The following is a 23,004-nucleotide window of genomic DNA, read 5'->3' on the forward strand; positions in this document are numbered from 1 at the left end:
AACCATGGTAATTTTTGTCATGTTAAAGCAGCATGAGGATTTATAAAATAGAAAAAAAAAAAAACCGAAACATTCAACCCCAGATTTGGTCAGATCTGTTGCATGAAACTCATTAGATATTCTTTTGTCTGCAATGTTGGTTTTATTCATTGTATGGTGCAGTTTAGCCACAATCACATTTTTTCAGAATTGCAGACATAAGCAAATAATTATACTACAGTCCTAAAATGTTCAAAGAATAAAACAGTCATAACTTAAAGGAGAAATTTAGTTCCCAATTTAAGTGAAACCGTCCTTTATTACCCCCTACCCTCCTTTTTTTTTTTTTTTTTTTTTTTTTTTTAAGGGAACCCATATATTGATTTTATGGATAGAAAGGAATGAATACTATGTTGCTAAATATATCACTGACAATGGTTTTCAAGTTTAATGTTTGAATTCTTAAGCTAAATGAGCAGTCAGGGCCTGAATTTTACTAATAAAAAGATATGGAAACATTTTTTTGTTAATTCACACCTGAGGATTGAGGATATTTTTCCCATTGATTTTTAGAGAGAGTGGACAGGAGGGATGGGGGGAGAGAGAAAGGAGAGAAAGAAAGAGAGAAACATGAACATGAGAGAGGCACATTTATTGGTTGCCTTGTGCTCAAGCTCAACCAGGTCCAGAGATTGAACCTGCAACCAAGGTATATGAATCCAACCCATGACCCTTCAGTATGCTGGCTGAGGCTCTAAACACTGAGCAAAATCAGCCATGGCTGGAAGCATTTTTAATATGCTATTATCTATTTCTCATTTCTTTGATATTCCATTTAGAAATGCCAGAGAATTTTCAGCAGCCTCCTATTTTGAAACAGTAGATTTTATAAAAATAGACAAAAATAAGTTATTCATACAAATCAATATGAATTATCTTAATGAATTGTTAAAAATTCTACTCTCAAAATTTTCAAAATTATAATCTAAGTCATTTTACCTTTAAGTCCAAAAATAGTTACTATCTGAACACATGATGGGAACAGGAGTTCCTGTTTACTTAAGAAATGATATTGAATGTATACTAATAATTAAGAAACTCTAATATAATAAATAATAAAAAGAGTTTTTTGTTCATGAAGTTACTTGTACAATCTAAGATAGGTTCACATCCATTCACCTGTTGTCAAAGTTCTGTGTATGTTTTTAAATATATTTTTATAGATTTCAGAGATAAAAGGAGAGGGAGAACAAGATAGAAACATCAATGATGAGAGATAATCATTGATTAACTGCCTCCTGCATGTCCCTTACTAGAGATCAAGCCTGCAACCAGGCACATGCCCTTGACCAGAATCAAATCCGGGACCCTTCAGTCTGCAGGCCCACACTCTATCCACTGAGTCAAACCAGCGAGGGCCTGTCAAGTTTATCCTAGATTTAAATCAAGTAGCTCAAATGCTGACCCCTTCACTCTCTTCAAAGGCCATCTTCTCTTAAAATGTTAGGGCTGAAAGGAATTTGTCTCATGTTTACTATTGGATCAGAGCAGGCCAAACTTGACTTTTGTGATGCTGCCAACTCCGTACTCCATTATCTTTGTTGTGATCTGCTTTGATTTTGCCACTTTTTAACTTTCATTATTTCCTCTAACATAGTTGAAATGAGGAGGATGTTTGGGGAAAAATATCCTTTGGCCAAGTTTTGAAGAAAATAAGGAACGTTAAACACCACTTTTTTTTTTTTTTTTTTTTTTTTTTTTTTTTTTTTTTAAAGAAATACAACTACTATTCCCCAACACAGCCTCTGATCACAGGACCTGGCTTTTAAAAATCATCTTGGGATTCCACTTTCTTATATGTTTCAAACCATCCCTCTTTTTGGGATCTCAATCAAAATCCCTGGAAAATTTTTTTTGTTGGAATATATATATAAACTAGATGATCTAGTTATGCCTGATGGATCTTGTGTTTTGTGGCTATAAAGATCCATTAGTAAATTCCCCTACACTTAGAGAAAATAGAAAAACATTTCCTCTTGTTGCATCAGTGGGCTCATGGCAACCAATTTTCACACTAACTTTTCTTCAGTTATACATATAATTTAGTTAGATCAATAAATATGTTATATATATTACAAACTCTGATGAGGAGAGGGTTGAAGATAAGAAGGTAATTTAGATTTAAGTTACTTTATTAGATCATGTGTGAAGATTGAGGATTAGAAATAGGCATGGGAAGAAGAGAGAGCTTTGTAAGTCTTGATTGATTGGACATGAGACTGAAGGAGAAAGTAGTTCCAAAGGTCAATTTGAAGTTTTGAGCATCTTTGGGTACTGTTAGAGGATAAGAGAGGGGTTCATCTCCCCCAGTTGCTAGTAGAAGTGGGATTCTTGGAATAAGCATTTCTGGAAGCCACCACAAGAGGATGAACATTGTAGAAAGTTTTATTTACATGGGATACACCTCAGGTTTCTGAAGTCCCATTTTCCTTAGTAAAGTCATAAAAGAAATAGAGCTCAACGGGGGTTTCAGTAGAGCTCAAATCAGAGCCAGTGTCCAGAGTTTCCTTTCCATATGGGAGCCATGTCTAATCCAGCATCAGGGTAGCTTAGCTTGTGTTTCCTGCTGCACATCATTAGTACATTGCACGCAGGATCTGCCTGGCTCTGGGTTGTACTGGTGAGTGCAAGGAAGCAGAAGCAAAAGAGCCCAAGGAGTGATGAGTCATCAGCCAAAAACAACAAGAAAGAGAATTCCTTTGTTAAGGAGGATTATTCATTCCCAAACTTTCATGGGCTTGCAAAGGCCACACTCATTTTTGCCAACCATCTCTGTCATCAGGTGTGATTGACAAGCAAGTACCTTCCCTATGTCACCCCAGATTTACTGGGCATGAATTTATGTTCCCTGGGGAGTGCAAAGTTGCAGCTTCCTGGTGAAGCTTCCCAAATGACATGCTATAATTTCTGGCTTTCCCTTTTTTCTTTCCTATCCTATCTAATAAAAGAGTAATATGCAAATTAGCCATCACTTCACTACACCCACAAGCCACACCCACTAGCCAATCAGGAATTAATAAGCAAATAAACACAACCAAGATGGCTATAGCTACAGAGAGCAGGAGGCTTGGGTTTCCCTGGCAATGGAGGAAGCCAAGCTTTCTGCCTGCCCTTGCTGGCCTAGGCCTCCATTCAAGGCTACAAAGTTTCAATGATAGAAGATACATAAATCCAAACAGAAATCGTGGCAGCCAGGGAGCTGGAAAGAGCAGAAGGCTAGGGTTTTCCCCGGCAATGGAGGAAAGCAAGCTTTCCACACACCCTGGCCAGCCCAGGCCTCTGCTTAAGGCTATAAAGTTTCAATTATGGAGATACATAAGTTCCAACAGAAATAGCTGTGGCCACAGAGCAAACAGAAGGCTTGGCTCTGCTCCAGACTACAAAGTTTCAATTGTAGAAGGTAAATAAAACCCAGATACCAGGGCCTCCATTTGGTCACCAGGGGGCATGGCCAGCTTGCAAACCACCACAGGCCCCTCAGCCATGCCCTAAGGGAACCACTACCCTGATCTGGGACACCCTTCAGGCAAACCTGCTGAACAGGCCTCTATCTTATCTAATAAAAGAGTAATATGCAGATTGACCATCACTCCAACAGACAAGATGGTGCCCCCATGTGGTCAAAGATCTTGCCCCTATGTGGACACAAGAGGGCCATCACAAGATGGCCAGCAGGAGAGGGAAGTTGGGAAGCACCAGGCCTGCAAGGGAGGGCAGTTAGGGGTGACCAGGCCTGCAGGGAAGGGCAGTTGGGAGGCACCCAGGCCTGCAGGGGAGAGCAGTTGGGAGGGACCAGGCATGCAGGGGAGGGTAGTTAGGAATGACCAGGCCTGCAGGGGAGAGAAGTTAGGGGCAAACAGGCTGGCTGGGGAGCAGTTAGGTATCAATCAGGCTGGTAGGGGAGTGGGAAGGGGGTGATCAAGTTGGTAGGCAGAGTGGTTAGGGGCAATCAGGAAGGCAGGCAGGTGAGCAGTTGGTAGCCAGCAGTTCTGGATTGTGAGAGGGCAGTCGACATCCCTCGAAAGGTCACAGATTGGAGAGGGTGCAGGCTGGGCTGAGGGATACCCCCCCCCCCCATGAATTTCATGCACCAAGCTTTTAGTTATTAATAAGTAGCTAATTACAATGATATCGGTACCATTGTCAGACAATGAAGGTCAGGTGACAGGTCCAGTTCAAGGGGAAAGAATATTATGAATTAGAACAGATTAACACTATCTGAGTGAAAATGCACACCAGGCTGTGGAGATGTGGCCTGAGAGCCCAGGAGAGAAGCTTACATTTGTGATGTAAATTTGTGTTTCATCATCCTGGGTGAAATCCTGAGGATGAATGGGTTTGGGGAAAGGGTGTGGAGAAAAAAGAAGAGCCTATTTCTACTTATCTCTTTTCATATGCTACTGTAGGTGTGTGTAAGCTTAGCTCAGCAATGACTAGGGAATATATTTATATGAAAAGGTTTTCAAGAAGAATTAAATATTAATCTGTAGAGAATAGATTTTTTTTCTCATAAACACAGTATTCTTATAATAGCTTAAATATTTTAATTAATCTATGTTAAATTAGTTATTTAAATACTAACTATGTATCAAGTGATGCTGTACATATAATTCATTTATCCTTGTAAATGCTTTATCATCTAGGTAATAGCATCATTTTTGTCAATACCCTTTTACAAAGAAAAAAACCAAGGCACAGACATCTTGAGTAACTTCTCCAAGGTCATGTTGCTATTCAGTGGTGTAATGGGTACTTGAACCCAAGTAGTCTGGTTCCAAATATACATTTTACCACTCTTCTCCACTGCCCTCATATAAAACCATCCCTACACAACAATCTTTGATAGATTTATCCTGTTTTTAAGTAGTCAAAGGGTTATTCTGTTTTATGTGAAGAAAAGATTACTTTTTTTAAGGGCTACTTATTGACAAGTTGCTCAATAGGTTATGGATATTTCTCTTCATATTTTTAACAGTCTGATAGATAGTGTCTGGTTTGATCAGAATGTATCAGTGCACCATGTTGTACAGGCACAGAGGATAATGCAGCACAGCAAAATGATCTGCTGGGGTTGACTGCATGAAGTCCTCTTGTTAATCTCAAAAGCAGTGCTGACTCTTTAAAATAACAAAATGTTTATATTATAAACAAGGCCTAACAATAAACACTAATTTAACGCATCCATGAATTAAGCCCAAATTGTCAATGGTATTTTTACTAAGGGTGGGATAATGCTCTTTACCAACACACTTATTTACTTATTATTTTTTTGTTTTTTTGATTTAAGTAACTAGGAGACTGGAGAGTAGTTTTGTTTTTTTTTTTCTTTCTAAGTTTCTCAGATTAATTATACCTATGTATTTTCTCTTAGTGCAGACTTGTACTAGCTGCACATCACAACATAATGTTCAGTGATTGTAACAATAAGTCACTGAACAGCCATTTCTGGTCAATGTCTCAAGCTATGTTTACATCATGGCAGAAAATGTGGAGGACATCCGAGGCAAGACTGTGAGTAAAATTCAGAAAACAGAGGTGAAAATGGGGTAAAGTTGTGAAATGCCAAGCATCAGAGTTCAAGATAGGGCATGGATATAAAAACTGATAAATACTAAGTAGTATGAACACATGGGAACCAAACACAGAGAATGATTATAGGGAAGAAGCCAGGTGAATGTTGTATCATTTCACAAACATGTTACCTAACCTATGCTAGACATGTGAGACACAGAAATGACTACTTTTCCCAGTCCTTTAGCATTTACACTTGGATCCTTTCCACTTGGAACTGGCATGGTCACCCAAGTGCTTCTAGGAAGTGATGTTTCTTATTTGTAGGCTCTCTGCCTTAAGATTGTGAGATAGAGATATTCTTTGCTTTGTATTTTTGTTTATTTCTTTTGTATTTTTGGGCAGGTTGTTTTCTTTAAGCTTTGCAAATCCTTTTATTTTATTTCATGTAGGTTGTTTTTCAAGGTCAAGTGATTTCAACTCATGAACAGGATGAAGTCATAGCTATTGATGATATATCTTTCAGTTCAGGCTGCTTGCCTGCAAATGGTAAGAACTTTTTATTATTTTGATCCTCATTCTGTAGAATAAATTCAGTGCAATACAAACTTTGTAATGACTTTGATCTGCTCTTTTTCCCCCCTGATGTTTTAGAGTGTCCTGTTTTCTACTCTATAATAAATTGTCTAACAATGACTAGGTCTATGCCAGAAGTGAAAATAGGCTATTCTTCACTGACTCTGATGCTATAAAGAGTTGAAGGGGATAATTTAGTTTCAGATTTAAAATCTCATAGCAGTGTTTACACTGGCTAGTTAAATCTTACCAAGAGAACTCTGCTGTCTAGCAAAATGAGAGAAAAGTGTCCTCCACAGTCTTAAAATTGAGTTCTTGCAGAGTTGATGTGATCATTACATTGAGAGATATACATGGAGATATTACTTATAATTTATTTTCTAGTTAAACTGAGATAGCTACATTGATAATCCACATATATCAGATCTAAAAATGATCCATATTGGTCCCTTAATTATATTAATTAAATAGTATTCAATACCCCATTCACATTGTTATCAATAGAAAATTTCAATGTTAAATTTTAATTTGGTTAGGTAAAATGAATGTAGTTTAAGAATAAGCAATAATTATATAATTATACACACACACACACACACACACACACACACACACACACACGAGATAGTTGGCAGAGTTTTTTTCCTTCCTAAATTTTATTTTATTTAAAAAAATATATATTTTATTGATTTTGTACAGAGAGGAAGGGAGAGAGATAGAGAGTTAGAAACATCGATGAGAGAGTCATCGATCAGCTGCCTTTTGCATACCCTCTACTGGGGATATGCCCTCAACCAAGGGACATGCCCTTGACCGGAATCGAACCCGGGAACTTTTAGTCCCCAAGCCGACACTCTATCCATTGAGCCAAACCGGTTTCGGCCCTAAATTTTATTTTATTGTAATATGACTTATCAGAATAAAGTTACTTTTTAGAGAGGATTCCAGGTTTCAATTTGGTGTAAAGATATGATAATTATAGTAAATATTTCAAGAACAGACGAGATGGATTGGTCTACTTGAGAGAAACGAAGGAATCTTGATAAATGGTGTCTGTATTGTGCTTGGATTTTAAACAGCACTCCTATTTATAGGATAAGGGCCTACAAATACATAGTATCCAGAAGAAGATAGGAGTTGATGACATTGGAACACATAAAGGTCTCTTTCATCTTTGCATTATTTGTGCTCAGCATATCTTAGCTAAGAAATCACTATGTGATAAATTGGATATAGATAAATTGAAATGGAGAACTTCAAGGGGACAGAATATAATTCACTCATTTCTAGAAGTAAATAATTGAAGTATAAACTTCAATGCCTTGTCACCAAATGGAGATAACATTTTTAGCCTTATCAGAAAGAATGCAATATATCAGTATAGAACACATGGTTAACTTCAGACAGAGCAAACTCTAGTTACTACTCTGCTATTTAAATCTTCCTAATATACCTTCCTCTGTTACCTAGCATGGTATTCCTGGGTCTAGAGCACAGCCAGATTATGTTTAATTTTTAATGATACTCTGGCTCCAGACCTTGATCACTTCATCAGTGTCTTGATATATCTCAGCTTCATAGTTTCTGCAGAAATTGTAGTCCACCAAAGTGATCCCTAACAAGCCCTAATCATTGGCCATTCTAGCTAATCACTCTTAAAGGTAAATAAGGCAATAGCCAAAACCGGTTTGGCTCAGTGGATGGAGCATCAGTCTGCAGACTGAAGGGTCCCAGGTTTGATTTTGGTTAAGGGCATGTACATTGGTTGCAGGCACATCCACAGTGGGGGGTGTGCAGGAGGCAGCTGGTCGATGTTTCTCTCTTATTGATCTCTATTCCTCTCCCTTCCTCTCAATAAAAATATATTTTAAAAAATAAAAAATAAGGCAATAAAATCAGCTATATTTTGGACTTTCTGAACTGTTAAGAATTTAGGAATGGGCTGCTGTCATTGAAATTATTTGCATTACAAATTTACACAGGAGCATGCTGGGGTTGTGTTTTGGGATTGAGATCACCTGTAACAGGACTCTACTATTGTTTCAAACATGAACTTTCTCCCCACATTTGGCTCTAAGAACCAAAGCTATTTCCCTAATTACCCAAGATACATATACTGGGTCACAGGCTAATGTAAATGAACCACAATAAATTACAAAGGACAAATGCCAAGTCTTTTAGTAAGCACTCAGAACTCTATAGAATTATTATAGAAGAAAAAGCAATAGCAGTAGAAGTAAGACCATCAGAAAATTGGCCATTAAAGGAAATGTTGTAGTCAAATAGAAAAATATTTCAGTCTATAATTTCAATGATAATAGTTTTAGATAATGTTACCATGTTGTTTTTGAGATGGTGTGAAAAATAAAATTCACAAAAGTTGAGGCATGAGTTTTAAAGCTAAATATTGGCTAGACCTTTCACATGGATATTAAATTGATACAAAATTATAATATTTGGGGCTAAAGAAGAGAACTTAAAAAAAACCAAGACTGAAGTCTTCAGTGAATATGGAAAGCAGAATGGATGAGTATGGATGACACAGGTCAATAAATTGGGTGTCATGAGCCAAGACGTTTTTATACATGGAAGAATAAATCAGTGTGTAGGAACGACAATGGGGATTTAGAGAAATGGCAAAATTAATTTTGGGCCTTGTGTTTTATGGGGCATTGGAAAAGAATGTCAGCCCTTGGGAAAGATACAACAGAAATGATCTTATGGAAAAAACTAGTATTTAGGTAAGGTCACATCATGTGTTCTTTAGAACTGAGGGTGCAGAAAGCTTGGTATTTTGTTTCTCAGAGTGAGCAGTGAGGGGAAAACAGTGCTAGGAGTATTAATAATGGAGAAACAGGATAAAGCATGATGGGATAGAATTGGCATTTGGATAGAATTGCACTTTGTAAATGGCAGGAATGTGAGCGATGGTAAAATTACATAACATTAAATTTCCAAATGAGGCTCTCCAGTCAAGTTCAGGCTCTATCATGATAGACTAAATTTAGGTAATCTTCAGAATCACATGGGCTTCACTACAGACCTGCTAGAAGGGAATCGCTGAGGATGGGGACTGTATTTTAAATAATGTTCTCAGGACATTTTTTGTGAAGCTAGCCAATCTCAGGTTTAAGATTAGAACTGGTATTTGGGATGCTATTCTTATGTTGATTATTATACTTGACAATGACTGCCCTGGGTCAGAATTAGCTATCTCGAATTAGATGTTTCTTTCTCATGTAGTCCTGGTGATTATGGTCAGGATAGGGGAACATCAGAGACTTTAGGCAAAGTCAATGCAACATGTTCTGTATATCTCCATCAGAAAATCCTACTCCAGTGGAGGTTAGAGTTAATGTATTTGGATGCAAGAAAACAGAAATTTTCTCCTAGGTGACTTAAGAAAGTAGAGGAGAATAGGTAGTTATGGTATAGTTTCTTCAATATATCACATTAAATATTGTTTAGTACTAATTATTAAAGTCAGGGAACAAGGGATTTCCCTGGTATTTGCCTGATGCTTGCCATTTGATGGTCACCAAATGTCTGTTGAAGCTCTGTACATTTCACAGGAAAAAGTAAGAAATGGGAAAAGTCCATGTTTTTGACCATGTCATTGGCTGGACAATTTTCACAGACTTCCATCCTCCAGCACTGTGAGAAAATAAATATCTGTTGTTTAAATCATGTGCTCAAACCGTCCAGTACATGGAACTTTGTTGTGGCAGCCCAAGTAAACTAAGATGTCTACTAATAATGATAAATAATATGTTAATACAACATATTAAAAATAAAAATTAATGAAAATAATATCAATGAACAAAATTTTAAATTGTTGACAGGATTAGTATTACTAGTATTTAAATAAAGACAGGATTAGTATTATTGAAATTTTCAGGCTCTGATTTGGATTGGTCATGTAATACTGGGGCCACAATAAAAAACTTAAGAATTTTAAAACAATTGAAACCATATAAAATATATCCTCTGACCAAAATGAAATTAAATTATAAATCTGAGAAATCCACAATTATTTGGAAACTAAATTATACACATTTAAATAAAACATACTTCAAAATAGCCAAGTATTTTGAAGTGAATTAAAATGAAAATATAATACTAAAATTTGTGTAATACAGCAAATGCAGTGTAGAGGGAAATTAATAGGTATAAACTTTTTATTAGGAAAGAAGAAAGATCCCAAAGCACTAATTTAACTATCCATATAAATAAAGTAGAAAAAAAAACAAAAACATGTTAAAGCTAAGTCACTTAATAATGGAATTAAAGATGGGAAATAATAGAAAAAAAAACATTAAAATGAAAAATTGGTTCTTTGAAAGGGTAAATAAAATTGGCAAAATTCTAGCCTATTCAAGAAAAAAAGAGAGTAGACACATATTAACAATTTCAGGAATGAAACAAGGGCTGACATTAAAGATTCTACAGATATTAAGAAGAAGAATAATGAAGGAATACAGCAAATAACTCTCTGAACATAAATTCAACAATTTATATGAAATGGACAAATTCTTTGAAAGTCACAAGCAACCAAAATCACTGAAGAAGAAATTGATGATCTGAATAATTTTATATTTATTAAATAAAAAGAACTCATAGTGAAAATCTTCTGTTAAAGAGAACTCCAGGACCATATGGTTGTAGAGGAAAATTGTATTGAATATTGAGGGGAGAAATAACACCAGTTTTATACTTTTTATTCCAGAAAATAGAATTGAACACTTGCCATCTTATTCTGTAAGGGTGGCTTTACCCTAATCCCAAAGTAGACAAAGATATTATAAGAATACTAAACACCAACTTTTCACAACTTTTATATATTACTGGATTCTATTAGGAAATAGAATCCAGTAATATATAAAAAAGATAACACACAATAATCATTGGGAAACACAAGGCTAGTTCAATGTTTGTAAAGCAATCACTGTAATTCACCATGTTGATAGACTAAAGAAAATAAGCACATGATGATCTCAATAGATTCATAAAAGTATTTGACAGCATTCAACATACTGTCATGATTAAAAACCTCAGCAAAGTATGAACATCTTTAATGGAATAAAGGACATGTACAAAACTCAACAGCTAACATCAGACATAATGATGAAGGGATGAATGCTTTACCCCTAAAACTGAGAACCAAGCAATGATGTCCATTCTTAACACTTCTTTTCAACAGGAAGTCATAGCCACTGCAATAAGGCAAGACACATAAGTAAAGCATGCAAGTGGAGCAGACGGAATAAATCTATTCATATCTGCAAATAACACAGTTGTTTATAACAATATATCATAGAATTTATATTTCAAAAAGATTCTGGTACTAATAGTAGAATGTAAAGTCAGTATAAAATTAATATTATATTTCTATTCTATGGCAATGAATAATTAGAACTCTGTTAGAAAAATGGTGCTATTTATAATACAATCAAAGAAAAGTTTTATATATAAATCTAACAAAATTTATGCTGGATCAGTTTTTTGAAAATTCCCAAACATTGGTGAATGACATCAAAGAAGACCTGACTGAATAAGTGGAATTTAATGAATTTGCAGATACAGGCTCTCTGTTTGGTAAAATTCATAGAATACCAAAAAGTATAAATATTACCATATGTAAATTAAAAGGAATTTTTAAAAGTAACTTTTTAATTTTAAAATTTATCTCTATTGTTGAAAGTTTTACAGATGTCCTCCAATTTTCACCCCTTTGACCCTCTCCTCCCTATTCCTACCTCCTCCCCAGGTCTTTTAAAGTTGGAAAAATTCTGATGGTGAGATTGTATTACATAGATTAGCTTTAGTATTACCTTTAGAGGGAAAAGATAACTATTATTCTATTTATGTACTTTTTACTATTGAAATGTCAATGACTTTCTTCATAAAAATGTCAGATATAAGTATTTTAATGGTTTCTGAACATTTTGCAAGGTGTACAATAAAACTAAATTCTTTTTATAATATTAAAGGAATATTTTAGACTATTTTCACACCTTCAAAGAGCATCATTGTAAATTACTGGTTTTCTCAACACATAAACATTCACTGTACATTTACTGAATAGGAGGATCTCTGTAAACTTTGCCCACGTAGCAAGTATGGAAGAAAAAAAAAAAAATCAAGGTTTGTGACTGTGACTAAATAAGAAAGTGCTTAATCACTGCTTCTTTAATAACTTAACCCGTGAATAAAGACTTGTTATAATTTTTATAAAGATTGAATGCTATGGCCCATACTCAGAATATTTTGAATATTCTGTGAATATTTTTAGATTGGTCTGCTGGGACTTTGCCTTTGCCAAATATATAAATACCTCAAGTATACAAATCATCTCTTAATGAGAATCTGAATGACGCATATGTTTTATCCAGTACAGTTAAATAACTAAGAACCTAAGTACCTTTTTCATCTTATTAACTTCTAGCTACCCTTTAAGATCTAATAACTGTTCACTGAAATCCATTACTAATTTCTAATTTAAGAAAATTGATTGCCTAAAGCCCCTGGAGTCAAAAGTGAATGTCTATGATAACTCCTATTGTAGTGACCTTGAGAATTCCTTCTCTACCAGCCAAGTCTGGCGAGTTTCACATAACCTGCTTGTACAAGATTAGATTTGAAGGATGGCAGGCTCTAGACATGAGGCCTCATTGGTATAGAGACCTTAAAATGTTTGGCAAAGCTTCATCCTACTGGTCATGTATCATTAATGGAGAATTAAAAACACACACAACATTTTCTAGAACTAGATTGTGGTGCATGTTAGAATGAGAGAGACAAAGTGTGAGGAGGGAGATAAAATGAATATTACCATAAATGCAAATAATTGACATTTTAAATAGTTCTGAGTTCTGGATAAATGCACTAAATAAAAATTGATGTCCATGATATTAAATGAATGACAACTTATACTGCCATGCCATTGTTTTTATGGTTATAAATTTTAGTTTTGGAGCCAAAGGTAACAAAAGTGGTTGGCATTGATGAAATATATTTAATATCAATAGGTATAAGCTGGTTTTTTAATTCTTGCAATTTATACTTGCCTGTTTTGCTATTTTTGTTTACAGTTCCTTTGTTGTTGTTGTTTTTTTGTCTTGTATAAATAGTGAAAAACTAGAGATAATACACAACGGTATTTAAACTGTAGCCAATATTTTAATTATGGAACTTTTTAAAAAAATATATATTTTATTGATTTTTCTTACAGAGAGGAAGGGAGAGAGATAGAGAGCTAGAAACGTTGATGAGAGAGAAACATCAACCAGCTGCCTCTTGCACACCCCCTACCAGGGATGTGCCCGCAACCAATGTACATGCCCTTGATCAGAATTGAACCTGAGACCTTTCAGTCCACAGACCGACGCTCTACCGCTGAGCCAAACTGGTTTTGATTAATTATGGAACTTTAAGGGGGAGAAGATTTGTAGCTATTATACGAAACTATAGAAATTACAGTTTTGTTTCATGGTAATTCTTATTGTGCCATGTTAGCTTCATTTATTGCCCACATTCCCTTAATTGCATATTAAGTTTTATTTTTAGTGGCTCTTCCATTCAGGAAGCTTAGAACATTAATCATTCGTAAGCTTTCATCATGAAAAAACAGATTATAGATGCTATTCGCAAATCATTTTTATAACCAATTGCCTCAATTTTATTTCAAATAAAAATGCAAATATTTTACATAGAGTATATGACATTTAAATTTTTTGTCAAATTTTTTCATTCATTCACTAATTAAGTATATAATGAGCACATATATTGAGCCAAATAAATTTTTTAGACATTGGGGAGACAGCAGCAAAAATAACAAATAAACAGTAATTCCTGCACCCACGGAACTTAAATTTTAGTCAGAGGGAGAAAGACATTAAGCAAATAAACAAAAATATACTTTATGTCAAATGGTGATATGTACTATGGGGAATAACAAACCAGAAAACCAAGATAAGAAGTGTTACAAGTGAGTGTGAGATGAAGTTTTAGAGTAGTCAGGCATGGTACATGGAGATTATAGTTACTGTGCAAAAAAGCCAAATTGTTGAGTGAGTAAGCAATGTGTATGCTAGAAGTACCATAAATGCAAAGTTTCTGAGGATGAACATGGTTTATATGAGGATGATCATGGTAAAGACTTTTGTATTTACTTCATGAAGGTTAGAAAGCCAGGGAAAGGTTTTGAGCAGAGGACACATGATCTGACTTAGATATTGGGAGAAAGGCAGAAACAAGGAGGCGAAATAAGAAGTTATTATTGTAATCCACAAAGAATCTGTACCTTCAACAGTAGTAGTGGAAGTGTTAGGATATAGTCATATTCTTAATGTGTTTTCTAAACAAAGCAAATATATGCTGATGATGGTTTTAAAACAGTAAGAGAGATAGAGATGACTGCACATTTCTTGCCTGATTTATAAGAGTGGAGTTATCATGAACTATAATGGGAAAGAATGTGGGAGGAGAAAGTTTGGGTAGAGAAAATAAGAATTTTAGTTTGAAAAAAGCAGATGTCTTTGAAGGAGCCAAGTCATCAGGATGACATTTAAATTGGAACCCAGTAAAAGGTCTGGGCATCCTATCTAATAAAAGAGTAATATGCAAATCGACCACACCTCTGCTATACACACAAGCCACACACACCAGCCAATCAGGAGTGAGTATGCAAATTAATCCAACCAAGATGGCTGCAGCCACAGAATGAGCAGGAGGCTTGGATTTCCCTGGCAATGGAAGAAGCCAAGCTTTCTGCACACCTTCGCCGGCCCTGGACTCCACTCAAGGCTACAAAGTTTCAATTATAGAAGATGAATCAATCCCAACAAAAATGGCAGTAGCCACAGAGCTAGAGAGAGCAGGAGGCTTGATGGAGGAAGCCAAGCTTCAGCACCCTTGGCCTGCCTTGGCCTCTGCTCAAGGCTACAAAGTTTCAATTATAAAAGATAAATCCCAGGTACCAGGGCCTCTGCTTCGGTTGCCAGGGGGCATGGACGGCCTACAAACCACCACAGGCCTCTCTACCAGGCCACCCCATGCTATAGGGGAACCCTACCCTGATCTGGAACACCCTTCAGGGCAAACCAGCTGGCCCCCACCCCTGCATCAGGCCTCTATTCTATCTATGGTCTAATAAAAAATTGGCCATAACTCCAACATACAAGATGGCTGCCCCCATGTGGACACAAGATGGCCACCATAAGATGGCCAGCAGGGGAGGGCAGTTGGGAGGACCAAGCCTGCAAGGGAGGGCAGTTATAGGCATTCAGGCCAGCAAGGTAGGTAAGTTGGGAAGGATCAGGCCTGCAAGGGAGGGAAGTTGGTGGTGATCAAGCTTTCAGGGGAGGGCAGTTGGGGGGTGGGGCAGGCCTTCAGGGAAGGGTAGTTAGGGGCAAATAGGCTGGCAAGGGAGTAGTTAAGCATAATCAGGCTGGCAGGGGAGTGGTTAGGGGGTGATTAGGCTAGCAGGTAGAAGTGATTAGGCACAATCAGGAAGGCAGGCAGACAAGCAGTTGGGAACCAGCAGTCCTGGATTTTGAGAGGGATGTCAGATCCCACAGGGATCGGACCTAAACTGGCAGTCAGACATTCTCTGAGGGGTCCCAGATTGGAGAGGGTGCAGGCTGGGCTGAATTTTGTGCACTGGGCCTCTAGTACTACTATATATCAGGTATATTGGGAAAGGAAAATTAAATACTAGCAATAAAGAGATCAGCCTTTACATATGCAGTTCCAGCGAAGTGGTAGGGTAAAAAAAGAAGGAATAAAGTTCTGATACATGTTTCAATAAGAACGAACCTTTAAAACATTAAATGCTAAGTTGAAGTCAAACACAAAAGGCCAATATTGTATGATTCCATTTACTAGTATATGGAATGCACTGGACAAATCCATATAGATAGAAAGCATATTACTGGTTGCTAGAGGTTTGTGGGATGAGGGAGTAGAGAATGGGGAGTGACTGTTAATGATTATGGGTGTTTTCTTTTTGTATAATGAAAATGTTTTGATGATTGTAGAACATTGTAAATGTACTAACAGTCATTGAATTGTATATTTACAAATAGTTAAAATAATTTAATGTTATGTGACTCTTATCTCAATAAAAATATTTTTGACAAAAACCTTATTGGAATGGATTCAAGAAAAAATGAGGGGGTGGAGTCAGTGAGAATATGAAAAACTCAGACAAATTAGTTGGAGGGGCTTGTAAGGTAAGAAGGTTTCCTTAGGATGGGTGAAATTTTGGTCACTTAGTGTACTGAAGCTATTTCTAAGAGGACATGCTAATGTAAAGGAGAAGAGGAAATTGCTGAAATGATTTTTTTTGGAAGATACATTTACTATATGAATGAATGAAAGGAGTGGGCTTAGAGTGGAGCATGGCTAGTTGACCCACATTACCAGAAGAAAGTTATGTGGACAGCTGTGTAGGTAGATTGATGGTTTTCTTCTGATTTTTCCTATGAAATATGAAGCAAGATGATTAGCTGAGAATGATGAGGTGGAGTGAAGGATGATTAACTGAAATGAAAGAGGAGGTGGAAATTTAAGGAGGGGGAATAGTGATTAGGAATAGAGGAAAAAGAAAGAATTAGAAAAATGTAGTATGGCATTGCCATGACGCAATGAAGTGAGTAGTCATGGATATGTAATTTGAATCATCATGATTGTGGGCCTCTCTTCACTCAAGTTCTGCTGCACAGATGTAAATGGAGTAGGTGGTTGGCTTTTGTAGAGCCAAGCCTATGCATAGTGGTGCTATCAACTAGGAGTGCGTGGGGCACTTACCTGGGCCCTTACTACTTGTGGCAGCTCCTGCAGACATTCAGACATCTCCCTGCCTGGAGCCAAAGTTGTGACTGGACCAGCCCTTGTGGTGGTGATTTTTAAGATTGCAAGATGCATCTCAGCAACAATTATCAAGGAAGTTTGGAAAAACAAGGTTCATTACACATAGGTACTGGAAGCTTATCTGGGGACATACATTTAGGTCATAGTGGGAGAGAGAGAGAGAGAGAGAGAGAGAGAGAGAGAGAGAGAGAGAGAGAGAGAGAGAGAGAGAGAGAGAGAGGATGGGGAGGAGAAGGAGGGAGAGAAGGAGGAGGAGGAGAAAGAGGAAGCAGCAGCGGCTATGTGTTTATTCGAGGGGATGTCTTTGAAATGGGTGTCTCAGTAAACCACAGCTTAATGTTAGGCACTTACAGGACAGTCCAAAAGCAAACTATCCATTACTTGCACTATGTGGAGAATTGTACTTTTCCATTTTTGCTCCAAGAGAGTGGGGAAGCATGAGAAGAGCCAGGATGACTGGCTGGCTAACATCTGTAAGAAAGGAAGAGAGAACATGAGAGAGGATGAAAAGAATTGATAAGATTGTAGAACCATTAGCTGGTAGGGCCTGGTGCTGTCAGAACATTGTTGCTGTTGAGATATGAGAGGGAGTGAACTGAAACAATGGGGATGAAGACTGTGGAGTGGGTCATGATAATTAAGGTCAAGGAAATGTTATTATGGTAGTAATGATAATCCTCCGAGGATTGGTGGCAGGGGTTGTTTTTCATCAGCGTTCTCCTTCACAATCACCAATAAGAAGAAATCAAGAAATGAAGAAGAATAGAAGTGAAGACAAATATTGAAATGACAAAGAATGACAGTGAAACAAGGCTAATGCCATCAAGGATTGAGCTGTAGTGCTTAGTCTGTAGATGACTGCAACAAGCTGGCACACAGAGTGAAACCCTTTGATGTCCAGAGATTCAAGGCTGGTGATTTAGGAAACTGAGTGAAAATTATCTGGAAGTGGCTACTGGTACAGGAAGGACACCTATCCAGTTTTAAGTTCTGTGTTGGGAAGGCTGTGAGAGGAAAGGAGGCACTGTTTGAAAGGGCTGCAGGAAAAATAGTTGCAGGGCAGATCCTGCTTCCAGTTAAAGAAGACACCATACGTTACATCTGATGTATGTACTGTTATCCTTTTAATAATAGGCTACTAGTTTTTATGTTCAGACAGGTTACTTCGGTGTGAATGAAAGATTTGGTTTTAGCATTCAAAACAGAGATGTCATTGAATCCTAGAAGCCTAAGCCTGGTTTATATATCTTTTCTCTGTGCAATGGGTCCACCTAAGGGATGATGCTGCCATAAAGAAGGTTTGGGTTGAAAATGCTTTGTAGAACAAGTGTTAATCCTATATAATAAAAGGTTAATATGCAAATCAACTGAATGGCAGAATGACCAGTTGCTATGCTGTGCACTGACTACCAGGGGCAGACGCCCAAACACAGGAGTTGCCCTCTGGTGGTCAGTGCATTCCCTCAGGGGGAGTACAGCTCAGCCAGAAGCTGGGCTCATGGCTGGTGAGCGCAGTGGCGGTGGCAGGAGTTTCTCTTGCCTCTATGGCAGTGCTAAGGATATCCAACTGCCAGTTTAGGCCCGCTCCTCAAGGAGAGCAGACCTAAGCCATCAGTCAGACATCCTCTGAGGGTTCCCAGACTGTGAGAGGGCGCAGGCCAGGCTGAGGGACTCTCTGAGTGCATGAATTTTGTGCACAGGGCCTCTAGTGTCTTAGTAAATGAATAACTCCCCCTAGTTGCATCTGCATCTCACTCTTTAAATTTAACAGATGAAACTTTGCCATGTCAAGAAGATGAAACTTTACCAACCGTCACAACTATGATGGAACTATGCCATCTTGATACAACTCTCTGCAGATTTGACACTACAGATGCAGGATTAAGATGTAAGTGTTAAATTGGCATACTCATCTTGTTGTGTGATCCTTTCATGAGACTCAGATCCCTAATCCTAAATAATAAATGCCTAGTCAAGCATGAATCGACCAGTCGGTAAGAGTTGCACTGACCACCACCTGGTCCCTCTCCCTTCACCCAACCCCTGCACCTGCAGGCTCTGATCACAGGATGGTGAACGGGGAACCACTGGGAACTGGAGTGGGTGGCAGCAGGGTGGGACTGGGGACTGGAGAGTGGACAGAAGATGGCCCTGATCACAGGCTAGGCCTAGGGACCCTACCAGTGCATGATTTCGTGCGCTGGGCCTCTAGTAGGAATATAAGATACTCACTTGTTATTTGGTATTTGTGGACATTTATGCCCAAGTTTTAGCTGGAATGTTATTAGAAAATTGATTTATTCAACAAGTAAAATATATTAAATATATCAATTTAAAGTAATATTATTTTGTAAAACAGTTCCACTAAAGACCATTTTGGAATTTTATATGCAATGATTCTATAAAATCTCAATGTGTTTATGAATAGATAATGATATAAATAGAATTATTTCCATAAATTAGCTAAGGTCAGATATTATGCTATTTAAAAAATCAAAAACAAAGCACTTTGGAAAGATAGAAAATTTTAATTTTTTATTGCAATGCAAAGGTTCTCATTTTGGGGGATCCCCATCTGAGTGAACTGAAGAACTTGAAAAAATAGAATTGTTTAAGGTTTATTGAACCAAAATTTCTAGTTATGAATTTGTGTGTAAACTCCAGTGTAACACCATCCATGGCAGTAACCGCTCTCATAGACTGTGAGAGTCCACCAGGATCTTTCTCTCCTCTCTTCAGTGTGTGAACCCTGTGGATTTGAATTTGACACGTGTGGCTGGGCATCAGAAGCAGTTTCTGGGCACATTTCCTGGTTGCGGACAAATTCAGGGAGAGTTCCTGCTTTAGAATCTACAACTCAGCATGATCAAAGTAGTGATGATGAAGGTAGGAATAAAAAATAATATCTTTTATATATTATTTTTAGAATTGTACTTTATTGTTACTGAATGCAGACATTTGATCAGGGTCTTGAACATACTGAGTATATTTTATTGAAACTATATTATGCCATAGACATTAAAAATAGTAAAATCAATAATTTCACTTGATTTAGGAAAAATTGCACTATGTTAATTAACTATTTTAATTTGGTAAATTTTATTATTTTTTATCATCAAGAGATAATAGATTTTGCATGAACAACCACACAGAAAAAAAGGTTTATCAACTGTTAGTTCTCCCTATCCCTGTAGTATTGTCAATGAGTTTCTTCCTCTTATTCTAACACTAATTTGTTATTTCTGTGTACTTTTCTCTTTATTGCCTTTTTATTTTTTGGTAGGGGTATTATTAGTTATTTTTTAAAAGTATAATTTAAAATTTTATTCCAGCAAAAACTAATCTACTTCCTGTAGATTTTATTGTCCCCATCTGCATATATTGTCATCTGTAAATCTTCTTTAGTTAGGTGTCTGTTAAGATCTTTGGTTGTTAGTTTCTTAGTTCTTTTTCTCACTGGCTTAGAAGCTTTGATTTATATATATTACTAGTAGCCCTACACACTTATTTGTGCACCAGTAGCTTGCTACCACCCGCCAGTAGCTCTCTGCCAGCTGCCCTGCCCTCCTATGGCTACCCCACCCCCTCACCCCCTATAGCTTGCTTTCTTGCCCCCTTCTCTAGCTCTCTGCCGCCCAGTTGTAGCTTGCTGCCCCACCCTCTTGCTGACCTGTGATACTGTTGTTATACAGTCAGTTGTTACACTTCATTGCGTAACAAAATTTTGCATATTACATCTTTATTATATAGGATTAGTAGTCCAGTGCATGAAATTCATGCCCTATTGCCGGTTTACAGGGATTGGGCCTAAACCGGCAGTCGGGCATCTCTCTCCCAATCTGCAACTGCTGGCTCCTAACCTCTCACCTGCCTGCCTGCCTGCCTGACTGCCCCTAACCACTCTGCCTGCTAGCCTGCTTGCCCCCACCTCCCCTTCTCACTGGCCTGCTCGTTCTGAATTGCCACCCTGCTTTCCTGATCACCCTCAACTGACCCCCACTGATGGCATGCTTAGCCCCTCTGCTGGTCTGCTCACCCCCAACTGCCCCCCCTCTGGCCTGATCACCCCCAATAGCTGCCCACCCCCCCGAACCAGCTGATCATCCACAACTGCTGTCCCATCCTGGCCTGATCACCCACAACTGCCTTCCCCTCTTGGCCTCTAACTGCCTCTACCTCAGCCCCACCACCATAGCTTTGTCCAGAAGAACGTCTAGAAGGTCTCCTGGAAGGTCTCCCAGTCTAATTAGCATATTACCCTTTTATTAGTACAGATAGAGGCCTGGTGCACAGGTGGGGGCTGGCTGGTTTGCCCTAAAGGGTGTCCCAGATCAGGGTGGGGGTTCCCTTGGTGCATGGGGCATCCTGGGTGAGGGGCCTGTGGTGGTTTGCAGGCCGGCCATGCTCCCATGGGGTGAGGGTCCCGGCTTGGAAAGGGGGCATGGCCAGCCTGGGTGAGGGGCTAAGGGCTGTTTGCAGGCTGGCCACACCCCTTTTGGGTGGGGATACCCACTGGAGTGCCTGGCCAGCCTGGGTGAGAAGCTGATGACTGTTTGCAGGCTGGCCAAGCCCTCCAGTGGTGACCCTCACCCCATGGGAGTGTGGCCAACCTCGGTAAGGGGCTGAGGGCTGTTTTCAGTCTGGCCATGCCCCCTGTGACCCTGGCTCCCAGCCCCTCCTTGAATGGAGGCAAGGACTGGCTGGAAGACTGGGTTACCCTAAGCTAGGGGTGTCGAACTCAATCAGAGAAGGGGCCAAAATCTAAAATCCAGCCTAAATCGCGGGCCGAATGGTTTACTGAACAGTCATAAACTGACAATGTCATAAACTGACAGCAGAGTGCAGTGATGACAGCGCAGTGCGGGCCACATTGCAAGGCCTGGCGGGCTGGATTTGGCCCGCGGGCCTTGTGTTTGACACATGTGCCCTAAGCAGAGGCCATGGCAGGCCTGGGGCAACTCAAGCCTCCTGCTCACTCCAGCTCCATGGCTGCTGCCATCTTTGTTGGGTTAATTTGCATAATCATTTCTGATTGTCTGGTAGGTGTAGTGGAGTGATGGTCAATTTGCATGTTTCTCTTTTATTAGTGTAGATATTTTTATGGACATTTAAAAATTTTGACATATATCTTTTTTTTGTTTAATATATTTTATTGATTTTCCACAGAGAGGAAGGGAGAGGGATAGAAAGCTAGAAACGTTGATGAGAGAGAAAGATCGACCAGCTACCTCTTGCACACCCCCTACTGGGGATGTGCCTGCAACCAATGTACATGCCCTTGACCAGAATTGAACCTGGGACCTTTCAGTCTGCAGACCGATGCTCTATCCACTGAGCGAAACCGGTTTCAGCTATATCTTTAATATTAAATTTCTTTATCACTTACTGGAATAGAAGGAACTCATTGTATTTTAAATTATCATTTTTAACCCTCCCTTTTTATTTATTTATTTTTTCTCATTACCATTCATCCCCCTATACTTTCTTCCACCTTCACCCACCACCCTTTTTAGGTTTTGAATTATAGTTTAATATTTAAAAAAATATTTTTAAGTAAATATCATTTAAAGCTATTACGTTTTCAGCTGTTACAATGATACATTTTATCATTTTCTTTAGTCACCATTGTTTATATTATTTTATCCTTACCCTTTCAGTTTCTTTTCCTTCCTGCAAACGTTCACTTTTTAAATTACCTGTGTTTTATTTACATAAGATTTGTTGTGATGAACTTGCTTTATAAACTTGAAACATTTTTAAATTGGCCTCACACTTAAATAATAAGCTATGTGGTGATACAATTTTGAAATGAAAAACTGTTTATTTCATTTCTAACTATATGGTGATAGTACTTTTCTCCTGATATCTACTGTAGATTGCTTTTTCTCTATCCTTCCTCTACTCTTTCCTAATGTTTTTCTTTGTACCTACCTGCTTGTTCAGTGATTTTGTTGTAGCATTACTTAGCTCCCTGATCTCTTACCTAAATAACAATACCAGTTTACG

The 23,004-nt window shown here is 38.0% G+C and overlaps 1 protein-coding gene across 1 annotated transcript in view; it reads left to right on the top strand.

Annotated features, from left to right (window-relative positions):
* MALRD1 (MAM and LDL receptor class A domain containing 1) overlaps window positions 1–23,004 on the top strand; it is a gene marked incomplete at its 5' end in the record, with an annotated part of 553,418 nt that overhangs the window by 45,694 nt on the left and 484,720 nt on the right. The window contains 3 exons of the mRNA XM_084867858.1: window positions 6,003–6,099; window positions 18,770–18,886; window positions 19,738–19,884. Of these exons, the coding sequence (XP_084723984.1) occupies window positions 6,003–6,099; window positions 18,770–18,886; window positions 19,738–19,884 (361 nt within the window). The remainder of the gene's footprint in view (window positions 1–6,002; window positions 6,100–18,769; window positions 18,887–19,737; window positions 19,885–23,004) is intronic.

The sequence above is a fragment of the Pipistrellus hanaki genome (assembly GCF_964339955.1).
Source record: "Pipistrellus hanaki genome assembly, chromosome: 1".
NCBI lineage: Eukaryota > Metazoa > Chordata > Mammalia > Chiroptera > Vespertilionidae > Pipistrellus > Pipistrellus hanaki.